Source organism: Colletotrichum chrysophilum, assembly GCF_026319265.1.
Source record: "Colletotrichum chrysophilum strain AFK26 chromosome Unknown scaffold_11, whole genome shotgun sequence".
Taxonomy (NCBI): domain Eukaryota; kingdom Fungi; phylum Ascomycota; class Sordariomycetes; order Glomerellales; family Glomerellaceae; genus Colletotrichum; species Colletotrichum chrysophilum.
Genome location: NW_026517298.1, coordinates 91,883 through 112,789, shown reverse-complemented (window position 1 = coordinate 112,789; position 20,907 = coordinate 91,883). Strand labels below are relative to the sequence as shown.

Here is a 20,907-nt window from a genome sequence, read left to right as displayed (position 1 = left end):
GCCTGCACACCTGCTGCGCGCTGCCGTCTATCCAGACGGCTGGGGGAAGAATCTTTGTGCTATGCATATCAAGATTCCCTGTTTCGCCGCGCCGGCGACGTACCCCTGTCTTGTCGGCCCAACTCAGGTCGAGCTATCCGTCCCATCAGCTGCGCACCCATGCTCAATGGCCCACGGATAGCTCTTTTCTCGCAGACGGAGCCACGGAGCCACCGTTTGCACCCCTGTTCTCTCGACAAGGGAGCTTCTGGAGGATGAGAATCGGCCAACAGTCTTGCAGATTTCTCGCGGCAGAAGCCCCAATTGCCCCAGTGCAACCCCCCCTTCACCGTGGCCCAAATATTGAGCTTCCCATTTCATCACTTCATCCACATCTTCCATCACTCATCAACTCCCGTCCTGTGCACAGCGTCCGTTTTGCCAGGGAAGGCCGGTATGCGCCCCAGCGATCGACTGGCACGCTGGAACGGGTTTCCACCGAGCAACCGTCACCGCCGTCAGTCCTCGGTTCCGGTTTGATATCGACCTGTTCTTCTTCTTCTTCTCAGGAATGATGTATTAGTGCAATCTGTAGACGAGGCCTTTTGTGGTTTTTCCTCGATTCCTTCGGGCGTGCTCTCTGCGCTAGGCATGTCTTTCCGCCCCTACCACGACGGTATGGCGGCGGCTGCTGCTGATGTCCACTGTCTAAGTCCACTGGCTCGCGCCCGGCGCTCCCGTCAAGTGGGTTGTGACATCACTACAGCGAGCCTCCAAACACACCAGACACAAGAATCTCGTATCTGCTCTGAGGCATCGTCAGTCTGATCCAAACGTCCCACACATTCGCTCGCTGGACGAGCGCGGGTGAGTGACGCCGTGCTTGCAATACGAGTCGTCTGGTGTGCTGGTGTGCCATGTTCAGATGGACGGGCTTGTAGCATTCTGCGCCGCCGCAGAGTGAACACGTCTCCTCCACACACTGCCACATGCAGACTTGATGTTTCGTTGATCAGTCAGACCATAGGGTTTTGCTGGCCAATTGGTTCCCAGCCTGCATTGTGCTCCCTGGAGAGCTGACTCTCGGGGCCTGCACCCAGCCGCCTAGCGAACGCCCGGGGTTGGGCTTGTGGGCTTCAAGTCTTGGTCTGCCTGCAGCTTGTCGCGACATCGTCCACGCTGTCACTGCATGCAGGCTGACTATTTACACTCGGTCGTCAGCTTCGCGGGGCGGGCGTTGAGTCTCATGATCTGAGGGAGAGTGAGAGGGGACATAAGCCGCTCGGCCTTTCCTCTAGTCCCTCATCTCAGCCCATTGTAAGATGGAGCCTCATCTTTCAAGCCCTCTTCAGCCCAGTTCGGGCTCGTAGGGAGAAAAGAGTGTTCCGATAATGTGACTCTGTTCTCCCCCTGAACAGCCATCTTGTACCTGAATGCGGCGTGGAACACGTCAAACGGCGAGGTGCAACTATCCAGAGCCCAGATGGCGGCAACAAGCATCCATCTGATCTGGGTAGCACAGCACTGTCTTTGTCCTCCGTGGAGGTGGCTGTGATGGTTGGCCGTTTGAAGCGTTGTGCACCTGAAGCCGCCCGTACTGCGTAGGGTCAAGCAGCCCGTCAGACCCGTTTGACGTTCTGTTTGCGTGCTTGTGAAACAGCGAGCCGGCCGTCAGAGGGTGTACTGTCACCCTATCAAACCGAGAAACGGGTACAGACTGCATGCACCGGAGCTGTCACGATGGGGCCTTTGGGGGTCTTTGACAGAGCCTCTCGTATTTTTTGACTATTTTATCTTTTGCCCATGCTCTGTTTGGAGCAGTGGCCCTGTGCTGCGGTTTCTCCAGCGTAACCCCCAGTCTCTGGCAGCCAATCCCCAAGAAGCTGCAGGGACCAGGCGATACGAGATTTGGCCTCTCACGAAAACGGATGAGGACCCCTCCTCTTGGGATGGGGCATTCGCAGTCGAGCAGCCGAATGCCGGACGACGACCCTATTCACCTTCATTCGTGGTGATTCGTGGGTGTCGACGCACGCTTCGTGGCCCGCTAAGGCCTATCCCGGAGCTACCTTAGCGGGAGGCGAGATGTTGAGGCAGTGAAGGCAGCTCCCGACCGGTAACTGGCCGGGCCACGGAGAGAATTGAAGATGGTGGGCTCCGGATTGGGAAACGCTCTGCGACCGACCAGGCCCGGCCCCACGATCTGGTGTTGTGGCTTGCAGCTCCGATGGACAGTTATTTTTGGCAGGCCTGCCGTGCTTGCGACGACTCTCGGCGGATTGTGCAAGCCAACAAGAAGATGCGAAGGCGACGATCGCGGTGAGGTTTTCGACCGCCCGACGGAGAATTGAATTGAAGTCATGAACCGACATGTACCTCGTGGTGTACCTTGTTTGTTATGGGTCACATGGCGGGCTCCGCGGTGTCCAGCGGGATGCGAACTGCTGCCCAGCTCCAGTTTTCGAAGCATTGGAAGAAGCACTGGGAATCTTCGGAAGATCAACAGGAACTCCCCACGATATCCAGTATTCCAATTGCTATTTCGTCAGCAGTCCACCGCGTTCCAACTCTGATGACTGGGCTCGGTCGAGGCTGGACTCTGGAGCCAGGCCTCGACTCTGCTCTGCCATGGAAAGGCATGGTTGAAAAGGTTTGACAGATGCGACTCCCAGCCAGATGAATCGGTGCCAAGACCGGGCGGATGCCGAGATGGCCATGGCTGCTGGGCTGACGTGGTCAATTGAGTTTTTCTTCCGGCTCCTGGAGGGCTGAATGATGCTTTCTGGCCCTTGGCCTGTGCTCGTTGTTTTCGTGGTGCGATTACTTGAAAATGACATGGTGATGGCGACTGTGTTGTGTGCTGTTGACTAAAAGGCCGGGCAATGCCTGCTGGAATTCGCAATATCCGGCGCATTGCGGTCGCAAATTGGGTGTGCGCCGGCCTGGACACTGTAGATGAGGTCACCAGCGTCTGGGATGGTGTCGCATGAGTATCTTCATCTGGCGATAGGGAGACGGCTGTTGACTCTCGACTCTCGACAACAGCCACAGGTGACTATCGTCAGCATCGCACCCTGATGAGTTACCAAAGGTAGTTGCCCGATAACCATGGAGCGGCCTTCTTGGTTGCTGTTCGGTCCCGTGTCGGAGCGTTAGGTAAGCTGTGCGGCTTCCACCTGGGGCGAAGGAGGCTGCGCCAAGGGAATGAAGTCGCTGAGCCACCGCGGTGATGTTTGTCTGGTGTGGCTCGCCCGCCCGTGCACCGTGCCCCCTCCCAGTGCGTGGTCCACTGGGTTCCGGTGGGGATTTCTCGCGGCGGTAGCCTGCCTTCCCGCGCCCGGCTGCCCGCTGTCACCCTCTTCCACAGGCTGTCATTGGCGTGCACAGCACTGTCGCTGTCCCGCGCATCACTCCCTGGCCGCGCGGCTGATGGCTTCCCAACACTGGTCTGGTGGTGGCAGACGGGAGAATGACAACACGCCTGTCTAAGGTAATCAATCCATAGGTAGTGTCGCTGAAAGTGGTCCTCACCTCACCAATTTGGTACTTTCATGTGATGGAGCTCTCTCCCCACAACCGCATCGTCGCCGCCAACTTGTCCCCTCCACGCCTCCATTTCCAATCCGCTGTGGTCTGACGTGTGAAAAAAACATCCACGACGACATCAACAGCTTACCAAAATACTCCCGGCCCCTGATTGACGCCCGGATTCCGCTTTGCGACCTGCGAGCCGCACCTTCCCCCTTAGCGCCATCCTCGTCTCAACCACGCTCCCTTCCGTCTTTCCATGTTGCCTACCTAGCACCACCACGGCTACCGTCAATCAACTCCACCACGCCCACGCCTAGGTCGGCCTCGTCTTTCTCGAATTGATGCTGCCCCCGCGGCACTCTCCGATGCGATAGCTTCGCCATGCCCGAGCATCTCGCACCAAACGCTCTCTTCGGCCACGATACAGAAGACAAGGATGAACTCCGAACCCTCAGCCGCTCTCCCCACCCCTACCATCACCTCAACACTGAGCTTCCTCATCCTGCCCATCGCATAGTATATCGACCTTCCAATCCGACCTCCACACCGCCCAAGGATTCCTCCGCAGAGTCGAGTCGAACCCCGTCTCCCTTCCCTTCCTTCACCAAGGACTCGTCCCAGGGAAGCGACAGCGGCACAGAAGCCGACGATGAGCACTTCCTCAAGGGTCTCCCCGCCCCCAAGGTCCGTCTACACAAGGGGCTGAGGGGTCGCAACGAGATCATATCTGGCGCATCAACGCCGCTGTTTTCCCCAGAGAACCAGGAGGACGACGATGCAGCAAAGCGACAGACACAAAGGGCAGAGAAACTTAGGTTCTGGGAGGATCGCAACTACCGCCGAACCAAGGAGCTTATCCGACGAGTATCCGAGTTCATCATTGTGGGCTCACTCTTCGCCGTCGTTCGCGCCAATCCGAAGGTCAAACCTATCCTCTCCGCCTGGAGCCAAGGTATGCGATGTGTTCCCCCTGCGCTGGCGGACGTTAAACTGACCCTGCATAGATCTGCGCTTCCTTGCTACATTAGTCACATCGCTCATGCTTCTCTACCCTATCCGACTTGTCGCATGGTCGATCCGACACAAGACCTCATCCAGCAAGTCACCAATCGCAGTTCCGACAATCTTCGACCCTGCGCCTATCCTCTACCCGCCTTCGATCACACTCCTAGTGTCCCTTTTAATTTCCCCTGATAACGAAGCAGTGATTCTTCCAAACATCATTCTCGGCATCTCTTCGATACCCAAGTATTTAATTCCTACGGCACGAGCTCACGAAGCGATCAACCCACTTCAATGGGTTCTGTCATGCGGGCCATTATGGCTGGCGCGACATTCCATAGTCACTGCGGAAGGAGCGAGACCAAGCGTCCCCCTCGAGACCGCTCTTCTTCTTTACCCCTTGCATCAGACCTTGCTCACTGTGTTACACTATCTCACGACGACCAGTTTGCTCACAGCTGAACTACAGCTGCTTTCGATTGCCTTGATCAATGTTCTCCTGCTTGCTCACTCGCCTCAAGCCACGATTCTTCAAGCGCTGCTCTGGGGCGGTGGTGTCGGCGTACTCGTCGTTTGCGGACCTGTGGTTCGATGGGGAATCGCCTTGGCTAGGGTTCCAAGGTTGCGCTTCAGGCGCGTGATTTCCCCGTCGAAGAAACAGTCCTTCTTTGGATTTCTCTCTGAGGGGCTCTCGATGAGGCGTTTCAAGCATGAGCTTCTGGGCTCCTCGTTGGAAGAGACGGCGTCAGAAGCCGGAGACTCCGAAGACGAAATCGACGGGCCTTTCTCGAAACCACTCAGGGTCAGAACCTTTGGTGTGGCCGACATGCCATCGCAGACGGACCGGAAAGCCGATGGCTTGCATTCCGACAACTCCCCGGACTCGCCTGATGGCTCCGCGATTAGCCGCAGGAATACGTTCCCTCACGTGTTGCAGCGACCACGCCCACGAAGGTCCCTGACGCATACGTCTGCTGGTCGCAGAAAGCGTACCGCCTCGACCACAGTCCGCCAGTTCTTCAAGCTCACGGAGGCTCAGGCGACCATGAGAAAGTGGACATACGCTGCCTACGTCTATGCCAGCATTGTCTCCATCATTCTGGTACCTGTGCGAGAATATATCGGCAGGTTTGCCCTTCAAGGCAATGAGCCTGTGGGTTGGGCCTTGGGATACCTGCTTGGCGAGCTTCCGTGGTTCAGGTTCCAGGTGGTGAGCGCAAACCTGGAAAGATGGATTTGTTTGCCTACGCGACTGGATGAGGAAGAAAAGGCAGCTTGTCACGAGGGCTGGGTTCAGCACGTTCGATTCTCTGACTTTGGAGAAGCCAACACTCGACTTCTCATGAGCGCTTACTGGTTGATGATCGTAATCATCGGCTTGACGATTGTCACACGCCTGGATCCCAAGTACGAGGTCGACACGCGGCGCAAAGTCTTCCATTTCATGATGGTGGGGATGTTTCTCCCGGCCACCTTCGTCGACCCTGTCTACGCTGCCCTTGCGTTGATCTTGGTTCTGGCCATCTTCCTCATTCTCGATTTGCTCCGGGCAAGCCAGCTTCCGCCCCTGTCGAGGCCAATCGCATCTTTCCTGACTCCCTACGTCGACGGCAGGGACCACAAGGGTCCCGTTGTCATCTCCCACATCTTTCTCCTCATCGGCTGTGCCATCCCCCTCTGGCTGTCTTTAGCTACCCTTCCCCGTAGCGGCAGTGGCCACTTGGCTGGCTGGGAAGTGCCGACGCGCGAGGTGAGCATGGTGGCAGGAGTCATCTGCGTCGGCCTGGGCGATGCAGCAGCATCCCTCATCGGTCGCCGTTTTGGCCATAGAAAGTGGGTTTGGGGTGGTGGAAAGAGTCTAGAGGGCAGTGTTGCCTTTGCGGTGGCAGTTTTCCTTGGTCTCATGGCCGCTACTACCTGGCTGAGAATCGGAGGCTGGCCTGTTGCTCCTGAGCAGCAAGTTGCCTGGCCATCCTCAGTGCGCAACGCGGGCTTCTGTGCAAGCATGGCGAGCCTGACTGAGGCAGTCCTCACGGGAGGAAACGATAATGTCATCGTGCCGGTGGTCCTCTGGACATGTGTCAAAAGCATTGGGGTGTAAAGAACATAGGATGGCGTTTCGGGGGACCGGGTGGGGGGAACAGGTTTACAAAAAACTTGTAGAGCATCCCAAAAGGGGATAATGATTTCACGAATGCAATGCCTTGATTCTGACGCACATTGCTGATGTGATTATATTGCTTTGCTTTTGTGACAACCTCCAGTTGTGATGCACCCTAGTAGACTTGCCATCTTCCTTGAACTCCATGTTTATAATCCTGTGCCATGCGCCTCTCTCTCATGTTCTATCAATGCTTTAGATCACCCGAATACTTGATTTATACAACCATCTCCTCAAGAATAGCCTCAAGCTCATCCCTCTTGAATGGCAAGCTCAACAACTCTGTGCCGAAGGCGTCCTTCTTGCTGATAATCATCTGATGGTCATGGAATCTGAATCATGTTAGTATACGCTTCTCAAGTATGTGTCATGGGAAAGGGGTTGGCTCACTCTTTCAGCAGCGTTCGGAAAGCCACCTCCGAAGTGCTGATGAAATTCTCCTCGGCCTTCCTGTAGACTGTGTTGTACTCCAACCCGGGGTTCTCCGCCCCGAGCTGGTGCGCAGCGTTGCCGTCGTCGTCGTCGAGCGCGAGCAGGACCTCGGTGACGATGAGCTGGAAGAGCTCCCGCGCCCTGGTCGAGAGCGAGCGAAGGACGAACATGGCGCCCTCCTTGCCGTTTACGCGGCGCGCCTTGCGGCCGAGGAGCTCGTGGACGTCGTCGACGGTGTCGAGCTCCACATCGAGGGGCTTCAGAGTGGTGCAGTCGTGGAAGAGGAAGTTGAACGAGGTGCGCTGCGCGGCGTCCCACAGGAGCGGGAAGGACGGCGTGTCGGCGGTCGCGACGAAGCGGACGCGCGGGTGTGCGGCCAGCTGCGAAAGGAGCTGCTGCGTCGCGGGTTTGCGGAGCGGGGCGGCGTCGACGCAGTTGATGATCAGGGTCACCGGCTTCGGGTGGGATGTCAGAGCCGAGGAGAGAGTCTGGAGCATGCCTGCCGGCTGGGCTGGGAGCTTCAAGCTCGGGCTTATGGCGGCGGCGACGGTGGTGAAGACGTCGCGCGGGGTGATTGTGCGGACGTATCCGTTGACCACGACGATTGGGGCCTTGGGGTCTGCCTCGTACAGATGCGATGCCAGCTTGGCTGTCAGATCGCGCTTGGAGCCCTGGCCGAAGAGACATAGGCCGAAGCCCTGTGCCAACTCGAAGCACCACTGCTCAAAGGAGGCTTCGTGCAAGGATTGCAAGAACGCAAGGTCCTCCGCGTGCGGCTCCTCCCGGGCGCGGAGGAGCTCAAAGTACTCGTCATGCGATAGGAGATCGAGAGAGGAGAGGGTGTTGTGGGATGTCTTTGCGCGGCCGGGCTTGTTGTGCTCAAAGTACAGCTCGTGTGGCGCCAGCTCCCGGGGAGGAGTCGGCGACTTGGGAGGCGGTGGTTGCTTGCGCGGACGGCCTCTTTTCCTGGGCGTCGCTGACGGGGTGTCGGGCTCTGTGGGCGGTGGTGCCTCAACCGGCGGTGGTGGTGCCTCTGGTTGCTTCTGCTTCTGCTTCTTTTCTACCGGCTCATCTTCCGCCTCCTCCTCTTCGCTAGATTCGTAGATCTCGCGCGCCAGACCCTCTTCGTCCTCCTCGCTGTCCTCGTCTGCGACGACACGCTCGATCAGGGCCCTGGCGCTCTTCCGCCGCGCAGAGCGATCCGCGGCCTGCCTCCTCCTCGGCGTGAAGCCATTCGTACCCGTGGCCTTAACTGGCGTCACCAGCGTGTTCACCTGGCGCAGTTTTGACGGGGTGACGGCGCCGTTGGCCGGCGTTGCGGATTTCGGCTGAGGGCCTTTGCGCTTCGTGGGTGTGTGTGTTTCGGGTTCCGAGTCGGCGGCTTCTTCCCCGTTGTCTTCATCGGAGGGAACCTCATACGGATCGCGGTCCGCGTTGCCTGCTTCTTCTTGTGTCGTCTTTGATCTCCTCCGCTTAGAGGGCGTGCCGTTCACAGGCTCCTCGTCTGCTTCGTCGCGGCGTGCACGTTTTCGGGCGGGGGATTCGGCGGGTTCGGGGTCTTGTTTGCGTGTCCGAGCCATCTTTTCGAAATCTGTCCTCGGTTTATTTGGTACAGATATTTCGATTTCTAGAATAGTGGTTCTAGGTCGAAGATTGTCGAATCTTGAAGTCCAGCAATCTGAAACGCGCTGACGCGAAAACGTGAAATCCAACAGGGAGAATTAAAGTGGGGCCATGTTCCCCAATTGAGTTCCATCGTTGAAGTTCCCCTAGCCCAGCTTTCACCACCACTGGAGAGACGTCACAACTCAGTCGGTGTTGCACTTGAACAATATGTTATCTTACTTCGACTTAAGTATACAATATTGTTGCGTTCATATGTTCAGGTTGTTATCCAACTTGAATGGACTGTCTTAAACTGCTCATTGATATCGGGAGGCAAGCAAAATGACGGCGTCCCAGCAGCTTAAGACTCCCAGGAGAACCCACATACCTCTCTTACAGGCAGCCATGCAAACCATCCCAAGTTACCTGTGTTACCGGTCGATATTCCAGCCTTCGAAAGATGACCTCTGACAGATGCCTCATCACAGGCTGGCCCATCGAACAGGGATCCCCTGCAATATCCCCAGGACTTGTATCTTATCGACTGACAGGGGTAGCTGCAACCAGATGGCCCAAGCTTCCGCATGCCAAATTTCGTCCGTCTCTACCATTCCAGACCCGACGTCACTCCTCCACCACATCCAGCCAGTCCGCCCCGGCACTCAGTTCACCATGAATCTCAATCTCTCGGGAACCGTCAATGTGTTCAAGTTGCTATTCAAACCATCCCTATGTCTTCCGCATCACACCGTAGCAACCTTCAATGACCTTCCTATTCCTTTCGAGAAAGCCTTCGAGGGACAAAATCGGAAGTGCGATATTAGAGCAGTTGTTCTCGACAAAGACGACTGCTTTGCTGTTCCCCACACAAATGAGGTTCATAAACCGTACAAAGTAATCAAAACTGCAGCTGGTTTTCGCGAGTCTATACTGACTGAATAAAGGAGCGCTTCGAGCAGTTAAAGGCCGCATACCCCGGCCGCCGCCTTGTCATTGTGTCCAACACCGCCGGAGCAACGTCATATGACACTTCGCTGAAGCTGGCCAAGGAGCTTGAGCAGGCTACCGGCATCACTGTTCTCCCACACAAGACGAAGAAGCCCGGCTGCGGCTCAGAGATCATGGACTACTTCCAAAGTCATCCGGAGACAGGCGTCTCGCATCCATCCCAGATTGCGGTCGTCGGTGATCGTTTGACGACGGACATGATGCTGGCCAACTTGATGGGCGGCTGGGGCTTCTGGATCAGAGAGGGCGTCGTGCCTCCAGAGAAGAAAAGCATTGTAAGTCACCCTCTGCACATGCTTGAAAGTCACGCTGATCGACGAATGAAGTTCTCGAGGCTGGAGTGGCGTCTCGCCGCAGCACTTACATCCAGAGGCTATCAACCAGCCGAGCCGCAGAGTCCATTTGAATAGATCTCCATCCGAAATGTATTGATCGCACCCCGGAGGAGGCAGGGTGGCAGACCAGGTTGCACTCTCTCCTCGTTGTATACCACAGTCCATCGCGTATCCGGCTCAGCTCTGTTGCGTCGTCCTGTTCAATTTGACCAAATGCCTTTTCTTGAACTCGGCGAAATTACCGTGGAATTTTGCTATTCGAAACGAATATACGCCCACTCTGATTCGCCCTCAGAAAACAAGACCCAAGACTTTTCGAGTCACGAGATCCGTCTCCTTCATCCGTTCTTCTCGCTTCGGCCACGAGATTTTCGCGCTAAACCTCACATTCACCATCACCACCCACACCTCCCTCTCTCGCCGACTGCGTCCTCACGTTCCGATTTTCTTTGCTAAATCACCACCTTTTTGGTACAAAAAGTTGGTTCGTCAGTTCACTTGCATCGGGCAACCAATTCACTGGCCAAGTTTGCTCTCGCGCCTAAGGTCTTCATTTACTCACTTGGTCCTTCCTTCCGTTCACGTATAAATTTCGACCTCGAATTTTATCTGTCTGCTCCTTCCGACCAACAACAACCAACTTTCACCTCGACAAGCACATTTTTAATCTCTCTCACCACCCAACCTTTTGGAACCAGGCTCTTTCCATCACTTCATCAGGTACCCTTCGCTTCTTCAAGGGACTGGTCTCCCTACCGTTCACCGTACAACTTTCAACTTCTCCTTGTCAACGGCAGCCTTCAAGCGACAGCAGCTGTGCTGCGTGTGCTTGCAAATCGTCCGACAAGGCCGTGATTCAGCGATCCGTGGTATTGTCACCGGCTCAGCTTTCGAACTATAAGAAGCCACACAGTATCTTGCGATCTCGCGAGCATCAACCTTATCAACATACATTTTCCACCAACATAATCACCATTCACCCGTTCACAAAGACATTCGCATCAAAGAAATGGGCGGCAAAGTGTGGTCTCCGGCGGAGGAGCGCGTCTACTGGCGTACCATCGTCCCTCAATCTCAGAAGCGCGCTGGTCGCGGCCCTTTGCCTCCAAAGAGCTGGGAGGATTTGGCGGTGGTGATGCAATCAACAATGCGCGATGATGCTAAGCGCAACTACACCGCCCTTGGACTCTGTCGGTCACATCCCTCTTTCAATTACGCACAGAACGCTGACAGACCTACAGTTGAACACTACTTCCAGAACATCGAGAAGGGCCGCGTCTCGCCCAATGCCACCAAGTATGTGCGTGAGCACAAAGAGATTCTCGCCCGAGTAAACCAAGAGGAAGAGGAGACTGAGATCGAGGGCGATATCACCGATAAGGACGCGACCATCTCTGATCACAGCCAAACATTGCCTAGCTCTCGTACGGGTGAAACCACTGAGGAGGAAGAGATGTCTGATGCCATCGACATCTATGACGATAAGGAAAACCGACCTGTTTCCTCCACCCGCAAGCCTCTCACATCCATGTCCTTTTCCGATACCAACCAAGCCGAGGAGGCTGACATGGGTATCGACCCCAGAGCCTACCTCTCAATCTCTTACAACTTCCCTCGCCCTGGGTTCAATTACCAACATCCAACGTCGGCTGAACGCTCAACCATAGACAGCTTGGGGGTGAGAGGTCCTGCCCCTGGATTCGAACACCCTTACCAGGACTATCACGATCGCTTCCAAAACAATCTGGCTCATCGACGCAATCAGAGTATGTTCCTGCCGCATGACCAGGTTCCTGCCCATTTCCGCGGCAACCCCGCGGACTATGAGCCCGGCGGCCGCTACTTCTCGCTGCCGGCTCCGGACTACCGCTTCGCTCAACCAACCCAGGACTTTTACGGACTTCACCCCATTCAAACCCAGGCCGCACCTGGCCCCAGCCTGGGCTTCAGTGTCTCGAGGCAGCAATACAGCCCGTCGACTGCCGACTTTTCACCTGGAATGTCGTTTGATGTCTCCAATCACAGGAGAACGGGGTTCACTTCTGAAAGAAGCAGTTCCGGCCCTCAGTATCACAGCTCACGATCTTCCTCGTCCATGCTTCAGTCGGCTACCAACGGAAGCTCCGCAGATTACTGCCATGCACGCGCTACGACCCAGAACGACTACTATGGACGCCAACCCAGTCCAGCATCGACTTCGGGTATGCCCAAGTCAAGCTATTCTGGCAGCAGCGCAAGGCCCGAGCAGACCCTCAAGAGAAAGTGGACGGAGGAAGAGTACTTCGAACGCCAGGCACGCCAGCAGGTGATGAGAGACAGACATGATCAGCGTGGAGAACCCGAGGGAGCCAGCTTCCAGCACAACTCCGAGGAGTGGCGCAACGAAGGCAACCATTTGAGAAGCCAATACAACACTGCGCATGGCTCGCTTCACCCAAGCCAACCCCCTTCCTCCGCTACTGTCAACGCCACTTCCTACTACACCTCGACGGGCCCTCACGTCTCTCAGCCTTTTGGCACCGATGGAAGAGGCAATGCCCCAGAGAACTCTCCGCCGACCTACTTTAGCGACGGTGAGGAGTTGTGGTATAGTCAAGACATCCCTGGAGCCATCACAGACTCCGAGCCAGCGTATCATTACGGCAAGTCGGCAGGTGAACATCGCCGGTTCGCGGCCTCGATGGCTGTGGCAGAAGAGACTGGAGACCCGAGGGCTATCAAACCAGAAGATGGATTCATGGCCTTTGAAGTCCCTCCCCCTGCTGAACGCGGCTTCACTGGCGCAAACTCTGCATCTCCTGATCGCGTGCAGTAGTCAGTCTATCATCGTCTCTTCCCACAGTTAGCATCACTGTACGAACATTCGTTTTCGCAACATCATTTCCAGCAATGATACCCGGTACGCATACTTTTCCCAAGACAACAATGCCAGCTTAATACATTATTACTACCTGAAGCGGCATGGGTTTCTAAGGTTGAGGTGGGTCATACATGATTTGGGCCGACACGATTGAGGTCAAAGCAGGATGGAATTTCTTTTGGGCTCGGTATCATGATAGTGCTGTCAAGTGACAGTATAAGAAGGACAAAAGGATACCCCACATTGATATGCGGTGGCGGAGTGCACTCCGTCAATGATAACCCCCAGTCATGAACAAGTTTAGCTAGTTTTTGCCTTCACTCATAGCCTTTTGATACAGAATTTGAACGGACAGTCACAAAACCTCTGGCGGCAGGCGGAGTTATCCCTCCCCGAAAATGATGAAAAGACAACGCGCATCTAAATCATAGCTCGTCCTGCCCATCCAACCCCTTATCCCATGCATGATGACTAAGGTAAGCTTGCCGAGGAAACTCGGACGACTTTGAGATCCTCATAGTGGGTACGGGGCGCGTAACAAGGGAACGGATGGCATGATCTGATATTAAGAATTGCTGTCCGAGCGGGAAGGCCATGAAAGCAATGAACCGGAGTTTACGGGGGGGTCTAAGACACGAGAACTGGTTATCCGTCGTTTTCCAATTGTTTTTCGTTGCTTTATAAGTCGTGGTTGCTCCCCTTCGGGGGAGATGGGATATTGCAGAGGAAACCTTACCAACTTACACAGGAACGTTACATAAAGGGTCACACTTGCTTTTTTGCCCCGTTATCTATTTTACCCCTCATCCCAACCAACCAGGACACTCTTTTATATACTTTCACCCAGCGTCTCATTCGACAAACATACCAAATGGGGGCCGCTCAGATTCTCAAACCAACAACCATGCCAATCAACCTCGAGATACCAGTCTTCTCGCCCTCGTCCGCGCTGCACGCCCAGGCCATCGGCGCGCAGCGCATCGAGCTCAACGCCAAGGGCAGCTACCCCGTAGGCGGCACGACGCCCTCACTCGCGGACCTGGAGGGCATCACCAAGTGGCTCATGGTCCCCGTGCGCGTCATGATCCGCCCGCGCGGCAAGCCGGCCGACGGCCCGGACTTCATCTACACGGAGGACGAGCTCGCGGAGATGGTCAGGGATATCGAGACCTTCCGCGGGGTGCTGCGCAAAGACCGCGGCGACGGGTTCGTCTTTGGCGTTCTGAAAGCGTCTGCGGATGGTGAAACAGTGGCGATTGACGTGGAGAGGAATCGGAGACTTGTGGAGGCGGCCGGGGGGCTGCCGTCTTCTTTCCATCGTGCCTTTGACGAAATTGTCCGGGACGGGAGCGCGCAGACGGTCGGGCGGGGCGTGAGGGAGCTTGTGGAGTGCGGGTTTACCGGGGTGCTCACCTCGGGCGGGCCCGGGAATGCCGCCGGCAACAAGGCCGTTTTGGAGGAGGTCGTGCGGGCCGCGAAGCCGTTCGGTTTTGAAGTCATTGTCGGTGGGGGTGTGAGGGCTGCCAATGTCGCGGATGTCACGGACGGGCTTGTGGGTGTTTGGGCGCATTCGAGCTGCTTCAATGGGAGGTGCGAGGAGGGGGAGGTCGATGACGAGGAGGCGATGGGCATCTTGGAGGTTCTTGCTGAGAGGTGATCCCATTTTGAGGGAGCGGAACGGGAGCTTGGAGACGCATGACAAGTCGTGATAGATTGGAGTCGGGGCACGGCTGGCTAGACTGTACATAGGAGGGACACGGATCGGAGCCGAAGCTGAGTTTTCTTCGGTCGATTGTAGATAGCATTCGAACTTGCCAAGTAGTACATGATTTAAGCCATCGTCTTGCTCGCTGTGCGTGATTATAGAGGCCTCTTCAAGTTCGTTCTCAAGGTGATGTTCACCACCCGGAGTTCCAATGAAGTCAAAAGACGGTCGCCGAGACGGGATGCGGGAGATCGGCCACAGGCGCGTTTGCCATTGCGGGGACGGTTCGCGCCATTTAGACGAGATCCGTGGCCAGGCCCTTCAATAAATCAAGGAGGGGGCAAATAACAAGGAAGAAACAGAAGACCATGAAGCGAACAATGCACGACACACTTACATCGTTTGACAGCTGCAGCGTACGATGTTCTGGCCGGGATGCAACCTTGCAATGTTAGTCTCGTCAGTCGACTTTCCCGGAACGGCTTGGAAGGCGAGTTTCCTTCCCGTGTCTCCCCTTGCGCGCATCCATCTATCCCCGGCAGGATCTCGGTGCAATATTAATGGGAAACTCAATTCACGAATGGGGGGGGGGAAAGACCGAGTTTGACGGATTTGTAAGTTGTTGATTTTCCTGGGAGAGAGAGAGTGAGTGGGATTGTGGGCGAACTGACGATTTTGGTGGGACATGACATGTTGATCAGTCCATTTACGAATGGTGCGGTGGACGTGCGCCATGATAGCCGACCTTCGGTATCCCAACTTGGCCGTCGTATCTTTGATGTTAGAAGTGATGTTGCGGACTCTTGTGGTTGAATTCTTTGTGGAAATTGTTGATGTTGTGCTGACATGCAGATTGATGCATCTGAAGATGCATCCATGGATAACACAGCATGCATAGCACAGCGTCGTTACGAACACAACAACTGAACGAAACCTTGTAATGCTTGAAGATCCAACACAGATCTTGCCCTTGAACGCCTGAGGCTTCATTGACGGAGAAGTGTTCTGCTATGATTCAGTGCGTCCAGAGTAACATCACCGACTTAGCCCAGCCCCTCCCCTGACCCCAACGGCGTCTGATGTTTAATAAAGATCTGTTAGGTTGACAGAAACGATCAATCTATCGGACAGATTTTTGATACTTTACAAGATGCTGGAAGCCCCTAAACCAGGATAATGCCCGGACGAAGGGACTCAACGACTGCCAGGGACGAACTCCCCTTACCCTGGCTTGAACATGTCCCCTCCTCGGCCCCTCTCAGGGGACTAAGAAGCGGTTCCCAGCGGAGCTATGTCCGCAAGTTAAGAAGATTCAAACACACCAAATATATTTGTTCCCCTGATTTACGTATCTGGCCCCCAGAAAAGGGGCTTGCGTGGGGTTCGGGTGTTCAGGAAAATAGCTGAGTCTGAGCCTAGACCTCCAAAACGAATGCACTCTTGTCAGTCGTATGGGTAGAAGACGTATGAAAGTGTCACATATGGGGCAAAAGCGGTAATGAAGTAGACTGTCTCTCTGCATCATTCACAAAACTAAGCACCCGTTCATCCCATCTCATATTCGTTATCTGCCACGGTGACGTTAGTGGGCCCTGAAAGAACCTGAAAATAGGTAGGTACCTAGACCTTGTTCGACTACTTTTCTTGCGGTAATATAGGTCCTCTACCGTACTATCGTCGTTGCTACCCTCGTAGTCATCGCTACTATCGTCGTTGTTACTATTTTCGTCGTCCTCATCGTCCTCGCTGTCCTCGTCATCGTTGTCGATGCTGCTGCCCTCATCCTCATTGTTATCGTTATCGTCGTCGTCGTCCTTGTCGTTGCTATTATCGTTATTATCCTCGTCCTCGTTCTTATCGTTATTATCATTACTGTCATTACTTCTACTTCTGTATTTAATAGGAGTAGTTGAGTACATAGGAAATATAGCCGCACATACACAGAAAAATTAGGTAGATGACGACAGTCTCACACCACACGGAGCCATTGTCAGAGTCACTTTGCAATAGGTTGAAACGTCTTTGATATTAAGTGTATTGATTATTTTCAAGACTTTATACTTGGTAAAGAGTCTACTACTTTTCGTTCCAAACACGACCCCTCAACGCCACCCATGCTTTTACATCTCGCTACATCTACAGAGAAGCATAGAAACCTGCACCAGGTCACGCTTAGGCGTGGAGGTTAACCGCCCTTCTGCGGCGAACACCGCCGCAGCCAGTGGCGTTGCGCGGCTGAGCGAGACCCAGGCAGTTGGCCATCTTGTAGAAGATGTCGATGTTGTTGTAGGTACCGCCAAAGGTCTCCTGGCAGGGGCCGCGGGCCCAGACGGCGACGTCGGTGAGCGAGTGGACGCCCTGGGCCTCGTTGGTGGGGATGGTGCCGTTGACGACGAAGCCGTCGGCGGCGTCCTTGGGGTTGACGTAGTAGTCGGTGGTGTTGGTGGCGGCGACGGCGGGGGTGCGGGCGGACTCGTGCAGGGCGAAGTCCTCGCGGCGGTCGGGGCTGGCGCCGACGCCGGCGGCGATGGCGTAGCGGGGGTTCCAGTTGAGGGGGAAGTTGGGGCCGGTGTTGTAGCTGATGCCGGGCTGCTCGACGGTGTACTGCGAGAGACCGGACTGGGCGTAGGTGCCGACGGCCTTGCGCTTGGTGCGGTCGTCCTGCTGCTCGGCGAGGTACTTGGTGTCGGCGCTTCCGAAAACGCTGTCTTCTGTCAGTGTTGATCTATGAAGAGTGGCAGGGTTTGACTTACTCAAAGCCGTGGCCGTGGTCGGAGGACACAACGACCAGGGTCTCCTCGAGGATGCCGAGCTCCTCGAGCTTCTCGATGGTGGCCTTGACGGTGTCGTCAAGCTCAAGAAGGTCACCGAGGGCACGGTCGTAGTCAAGAGAGTGCATCTGCTTGTCGATGGAAGCGGCCTCAGACATGAGGAAGAAACCATCCTCTCCACCGCGGTTGTGGAGGATATCAACGGCCTTGAGGGTCATCTCCTTCAGGCCAGGAATATCAAGAGCAGCACTCTTGTTACCAGTAGGATCGTTCGTAAGCTTGGCCAGGTTCTCGGTGAGAACGTTGCGGTCGAGCCAGACGGGAAGGTTAGACTGGGTGAAGATACCGAGAGTCTTCTGCTTGGAGTCGGCGGCCTCGAGGGAAGTCTTGTTGAGAGCGACAGTGTAGCCTTTCTTGGCGAACTCCTCGTAGTAGTCCTTGCCCTCGTAGGAGCCCTTACCGGCGTAGAACTGCTCAGCACCGCCTCCAAAGTAGACGTCGGGGCCCTCCATCTTGGTCCAGGTGTAGTTCGTGATGCCGTTGAGCGCCTGGTCGATAAGAGGACCGTACAAGCTGCGGGAGCGAGTGTGGGCGGTCAAGGCAATTGGGGTAGCGTCGGCGATGAACGCGGTGGAAACAGCACCCCATGCAGAGCCCCAGATTCGGTGGATGAGCTCGACAATGGTCTCAACCTTGGGGTCGTCGAAAGCGTCCGGGGAAGAGTCAGCGTAAACGCCCATGGCGTTGACAGTGCTCTTATGGCCAGAGTACAGAGCAGATGCGGAGTTGGCAGAGTCGGTGATGTAGCTGTCGATGGAGTGCGTCATCTGGTGACCAATGACGGGGAACTTGTCGAGAGCCAGGCTGGACTGGTACTTTCCGTTGATGCTCTTGTGGCCGAGAAGACGGGCGGCAGTGACCATGTTGGTAGTCATACCATCGCCTATAAAGCCATTGTTTAGTAGGATTCCAAGTCATTTGCAATCAGTCTACTCACCGATGAAGAAGATGACGTTCTTGGCCTTCTTCTCAGTCGCCAGGGGTCGCACAACCCAGTTGGCGGTGGTCGTCTTGCCATCGTAGTACTTGAGGGTAACCACATAGTTGCCGGGCTCGTACAAGGCGATGTGGCGCCAGATCTTGGACGCCACGTTGACCACGCTCTTCTGCTTCGCGTCCTCGGCGAAGAGGTCCTCGTACCAACCGAAAGACCACTTCTCGAGCTCAGGCTCGTCGAGGCCGAAGAACTCAGCCAGGCCCTTGGCCGCGCCGCCCTCCTTGGCGATGCTGACGGAGAAGGCCTCGTCGGGGACACCGTTGTTGAAGGCCTCGGAGCCGTTGACGGGCGCATGGACCTCGACACGGAGGTCAAAGAGCTGGCCGGGCAGGAAATCGGACTGGTCGGGCGGGAGGACGCAGCCGAGATCAGGGCAGGTGCCGAGTCGCTGGTAGGTCTGCGCCGACACGAGGGACAGCGAGGCAGCCAGGACTGCGAGGGGGCTGAGCTTTGCCATCATGTTGATCCGACGAAGAGTTGTCTGTCAATGGGAGTCGGGACAGAGACGACGGTGAAGCGTGAACAGAAGATCCAAGCTCGGGGAAAGCTTGCTGCAGCTCGAGAGCTTATATACCCTCCTGCAGCCATCGCAAAAGAAAAAAGTCATCCCACGTCAATTGATTTCTGGGAGGGATCACCCCCGCCGAAGCTGTTGTCCGTCCAGTCCCAGAGCCATGTTCCCACTGCATGACAGCATACTTTTGTTGGTTCGCGGATCCTCGCATTCACGGGCCAAGCACCGTGAGAGCCGGGATGAGAAGCTGCAGATTGCACCGCGTTGCAATCCTAGCTGAGGAACTTTCGACCAACGCGTTAGGTAGGATTCCGTCGCCCGGGCCACGACATCAACGCGCGATTGGCCGTCAGGCAGGCGGATGGCCCGATACAATGACGGCGTACGGTGACGGTGTCTTGGGTCGAACGAAGCAGGATGCAACTTCACGGCTCATCTTGGGCAGAACAGGCACGTGTTGCGCCGAGCTGAGCGGTCGGCATCTCGGTTTGTTATTGCCAAGCCTCTTGTCAAGCGTAGCGGGCGGAGATGATGCCAGGGACAGCAAGAGGAAGCTGTGTCGTCGGTATGCGAATTGGGGGATGAAGCCTGGACGCCTGGGGTCCAGAGGAAGAAGAGATGAACGGCGTCATGTGGCGTAGGCTTGGCACTGCAGGTCAAGGACGGGCATTGTGCCTTTAAAGCTTCTGGTGTGCCCGGTGGATGTCGTGATTCGCCGATACGGTTGCTTTTCATCGGTTCGTGGGGAATCGATAAAGTGATCCAAGATGGCACAGCGTGGGAGTCGTGAGCGGTTGCTCCGGGAGGGTCTAACCATGGCCGTTGAGCTTGACCTCGTGGGCGAATTGACGCTTCTGATTGGCTGATCACGGTGTAAGTCGAGGACCAGGGTCCGTTGCGGGGGTCACTCACCACTTACATATATGAGAGACTTTTATACGGAAATCGTAATCTTGAAAGGCCATTTGAAGGATTCAAGGTGATCCATGACGAAGATTCTAAATGTACGTACCTGTATTATTCCGCACTCAAGCCAGTGACTTGGAACTGCACAGACGTGCGCGTTCTTCAGTGCCAAGACTGGACTGGATGAGCTCCGATATGGTCAGCAAACATTAACTGCCAAGCAACAGAGAAGCTTTGCTTGGCGTTTAAGTGTCGTGGCCGGTTGAAGACCACCGATTTTTGACTCACACGAGAGTTTCCTAAGGAATTTCCAAGGCACATATTTGCAAAAGCTGCATGGTTACAATCATGACTGTTCTTTGCCAAAGTTTCAATTGATGGCTCAGTAAGCCAGACCAGGATGAGGGCATCAAGTAGAAAAAAAGTGACGACCCATTTTTCCTGTGGTTACTTATATACCTTACTCTACTTTACTGTCGTCGTCTTCGTTGCTACTACTGTCGTTGTTATTGTCGTCATTGTTACTGTCGTCGCTATCGTTGTTATCGCTGTCATTGTCGTTGTCGTTGTCGTTGTCGCCGTCGTCGTCGTCGTCGTCGTCGTCGTCGTCGTCGTCGTCGTCGCCGTCGTCGTCCGTAAAATGAATATTCAGGTACACAGGAATGTAGCCGTCCAGGCGCAGGGAAAATAGGCGTTCTCGTAATTAAAAAAGTTTAAAACTCGATGTTCCAGGTCCAGGACAGTGGCGACTGTGGCCATGCATGTCGAAAGTCCCGATGAACAATTGTTGAAAGGCAGACTAATAAGGATCATTTGTTGTCGACAACTCAAGGAAACATACAGCAAGTCGAACGACACTGGGTCCGTTATGGGGAAATGCAGACCTGCGGACGACCTCTTACCTGACTAGGCATACCAAGCACGGACTTGGATGCAGCTTAATCTGGTCGGCCCGAGGCCATGGCTACCGATGAAATGGACATGAACATTCACGGGATGTGCCTCACTTCTGCTGCTGCAGGGACAGAGATCCTGGCTTGG

At 55.3% G+C, this 20,907-nt stretch overlaps 7 protein-coding genes across 7 annotated transcripts; 4 read left to right on the top strand and 3 right to left on the bottom strand.

Annotated features, from left to right (window-relative positions):
- Positions 1-3,891: 3,891 nt before the first annotated feature.
- Positions 3,892-6,613, top strand: COL26b_002246 (uncharacterized protein; the record flags this gene model as incomplete). Its single annotated transcript, XM_053175173.1, has 2 exons — positions 3,892-4,462; positions 4,515-6,613. The coding sequence occupies 2 exons, from the start codon at positions 3,892-3,894 to the stop codon at positions 6,611-6,613; spliced, it is 2,670 nt and encodes an 889-aa protein (XP_053040793.1).
- A 277-nt stretch (positions 6,614-6,890) lies between these two features.
- COL26b_002245 (uncharacterized protein) lies at positions 6,891-8,685 on the bottom strand (the record flags this gene model as incomplete). Its single annotated transcript, XM_053175172.1, has 2 exons — positions 6,891-7,005; positions 7,064-8,685. 2 exons carry the CDS (start codon positions 8,683-8,685, stop codon positions 6,891-6,893), a joined length of 1,737 nt encoding a protein of 578 aa, XP_053040792.1.
- A 697-nt stretch (positions 8,686-9,382) lies between these two features.
- On the top strand, positions 9,383-10,128 carry COL26b_002244 (uncharacterized protein; the record flags this gene model as incomplete). The annotated part of the gene is made up of 2 exons (XM_053175171.1): positions 9,383-9,604; positions 9,655-10,128. The coding sequence occupies 2 exons, from the start codon at positions 9,383-9,385 to the stop codon at positions 10,126-10,128; spliced, it is 696 nt and encodes a 231-aa protein (XP_053040791.1).
- Positions 10,129-11,062: 934 nt separating this feature from the next.
- On the top strand, positions 11,063-12,868 carry COL26b_002243 (uncharacterized protein; the record flags this gene model as incomplete). The annotated part of the gene is made up of 2 exons (XM_053175170.1): positions 11,063-11,243; positions 11,295-12,868. The coding sequence occupies 2 exons, from the start codon at positions 11,063-11,065 to the stop codon at positions 12,866-12,868; spliced, it is 1,755 nt and encodes a 584-aa protein (XP_053040790.1).
- Positions 12,869-13,817: 949 nt separating this feature from the next.
- COL26b_002242 (uncharacterized protein) lies at positions 13,818-14,570 on the top strand (the record flags this gene model as incomplete). Its single annotated transcript, XM_053175169.1, has 1 exon — positions 13,818-14,570. The coding sequence occupies one exon, from the start codon at positions 13,818-13,820 to the stop codon at positions 14,568-14,570; it is 753 nt and encodes a 250-aa protein (XP_053040789.1).
- A 1,593-nt stretch (positions 14,571-16,163) lies between these two features.
- COL26b_002241 (uncharacterized protein) lies at positions 16,164-16,537 on the bottom strand (the record flags this gene model as incomplete). The annotated part of the gene is made up of 2 exons (XM_053175168.1): positions 16,164-16,186; positions 16,291-16,537. The coding sequence occupies 2 exons, from the start codon at positions 16,535-16,537 to the stop codon at positions 16,164-16,166; spliced, it is 270 nt and encodes an 89-aa protein (XP_053040788.1).
- A 253-nt stretch (positions 16,538-16,790) lies between these two features.
- Positions 16,791-18,906, bottom strand: COL26b_002240 (uncharacterized protein; the record flags this gene model as incomplete). Its single annotated transcript, XM_053175167.1, has 3 exons — positions 16,791-17,322; positions 17,372-18,332; positions 18,387-18,906. The coding sequence occupies 3 exons, from the start codon at positions 18,904-18,906 to the stop codon at positions 16,791-16,793; spliced, it is 2,013 nt and encodes a 670-aa protein (XP_053040787.1).
- Between the last annotated feature and the right edge of the window lie 2,001 nt (positions 18,907-20,907).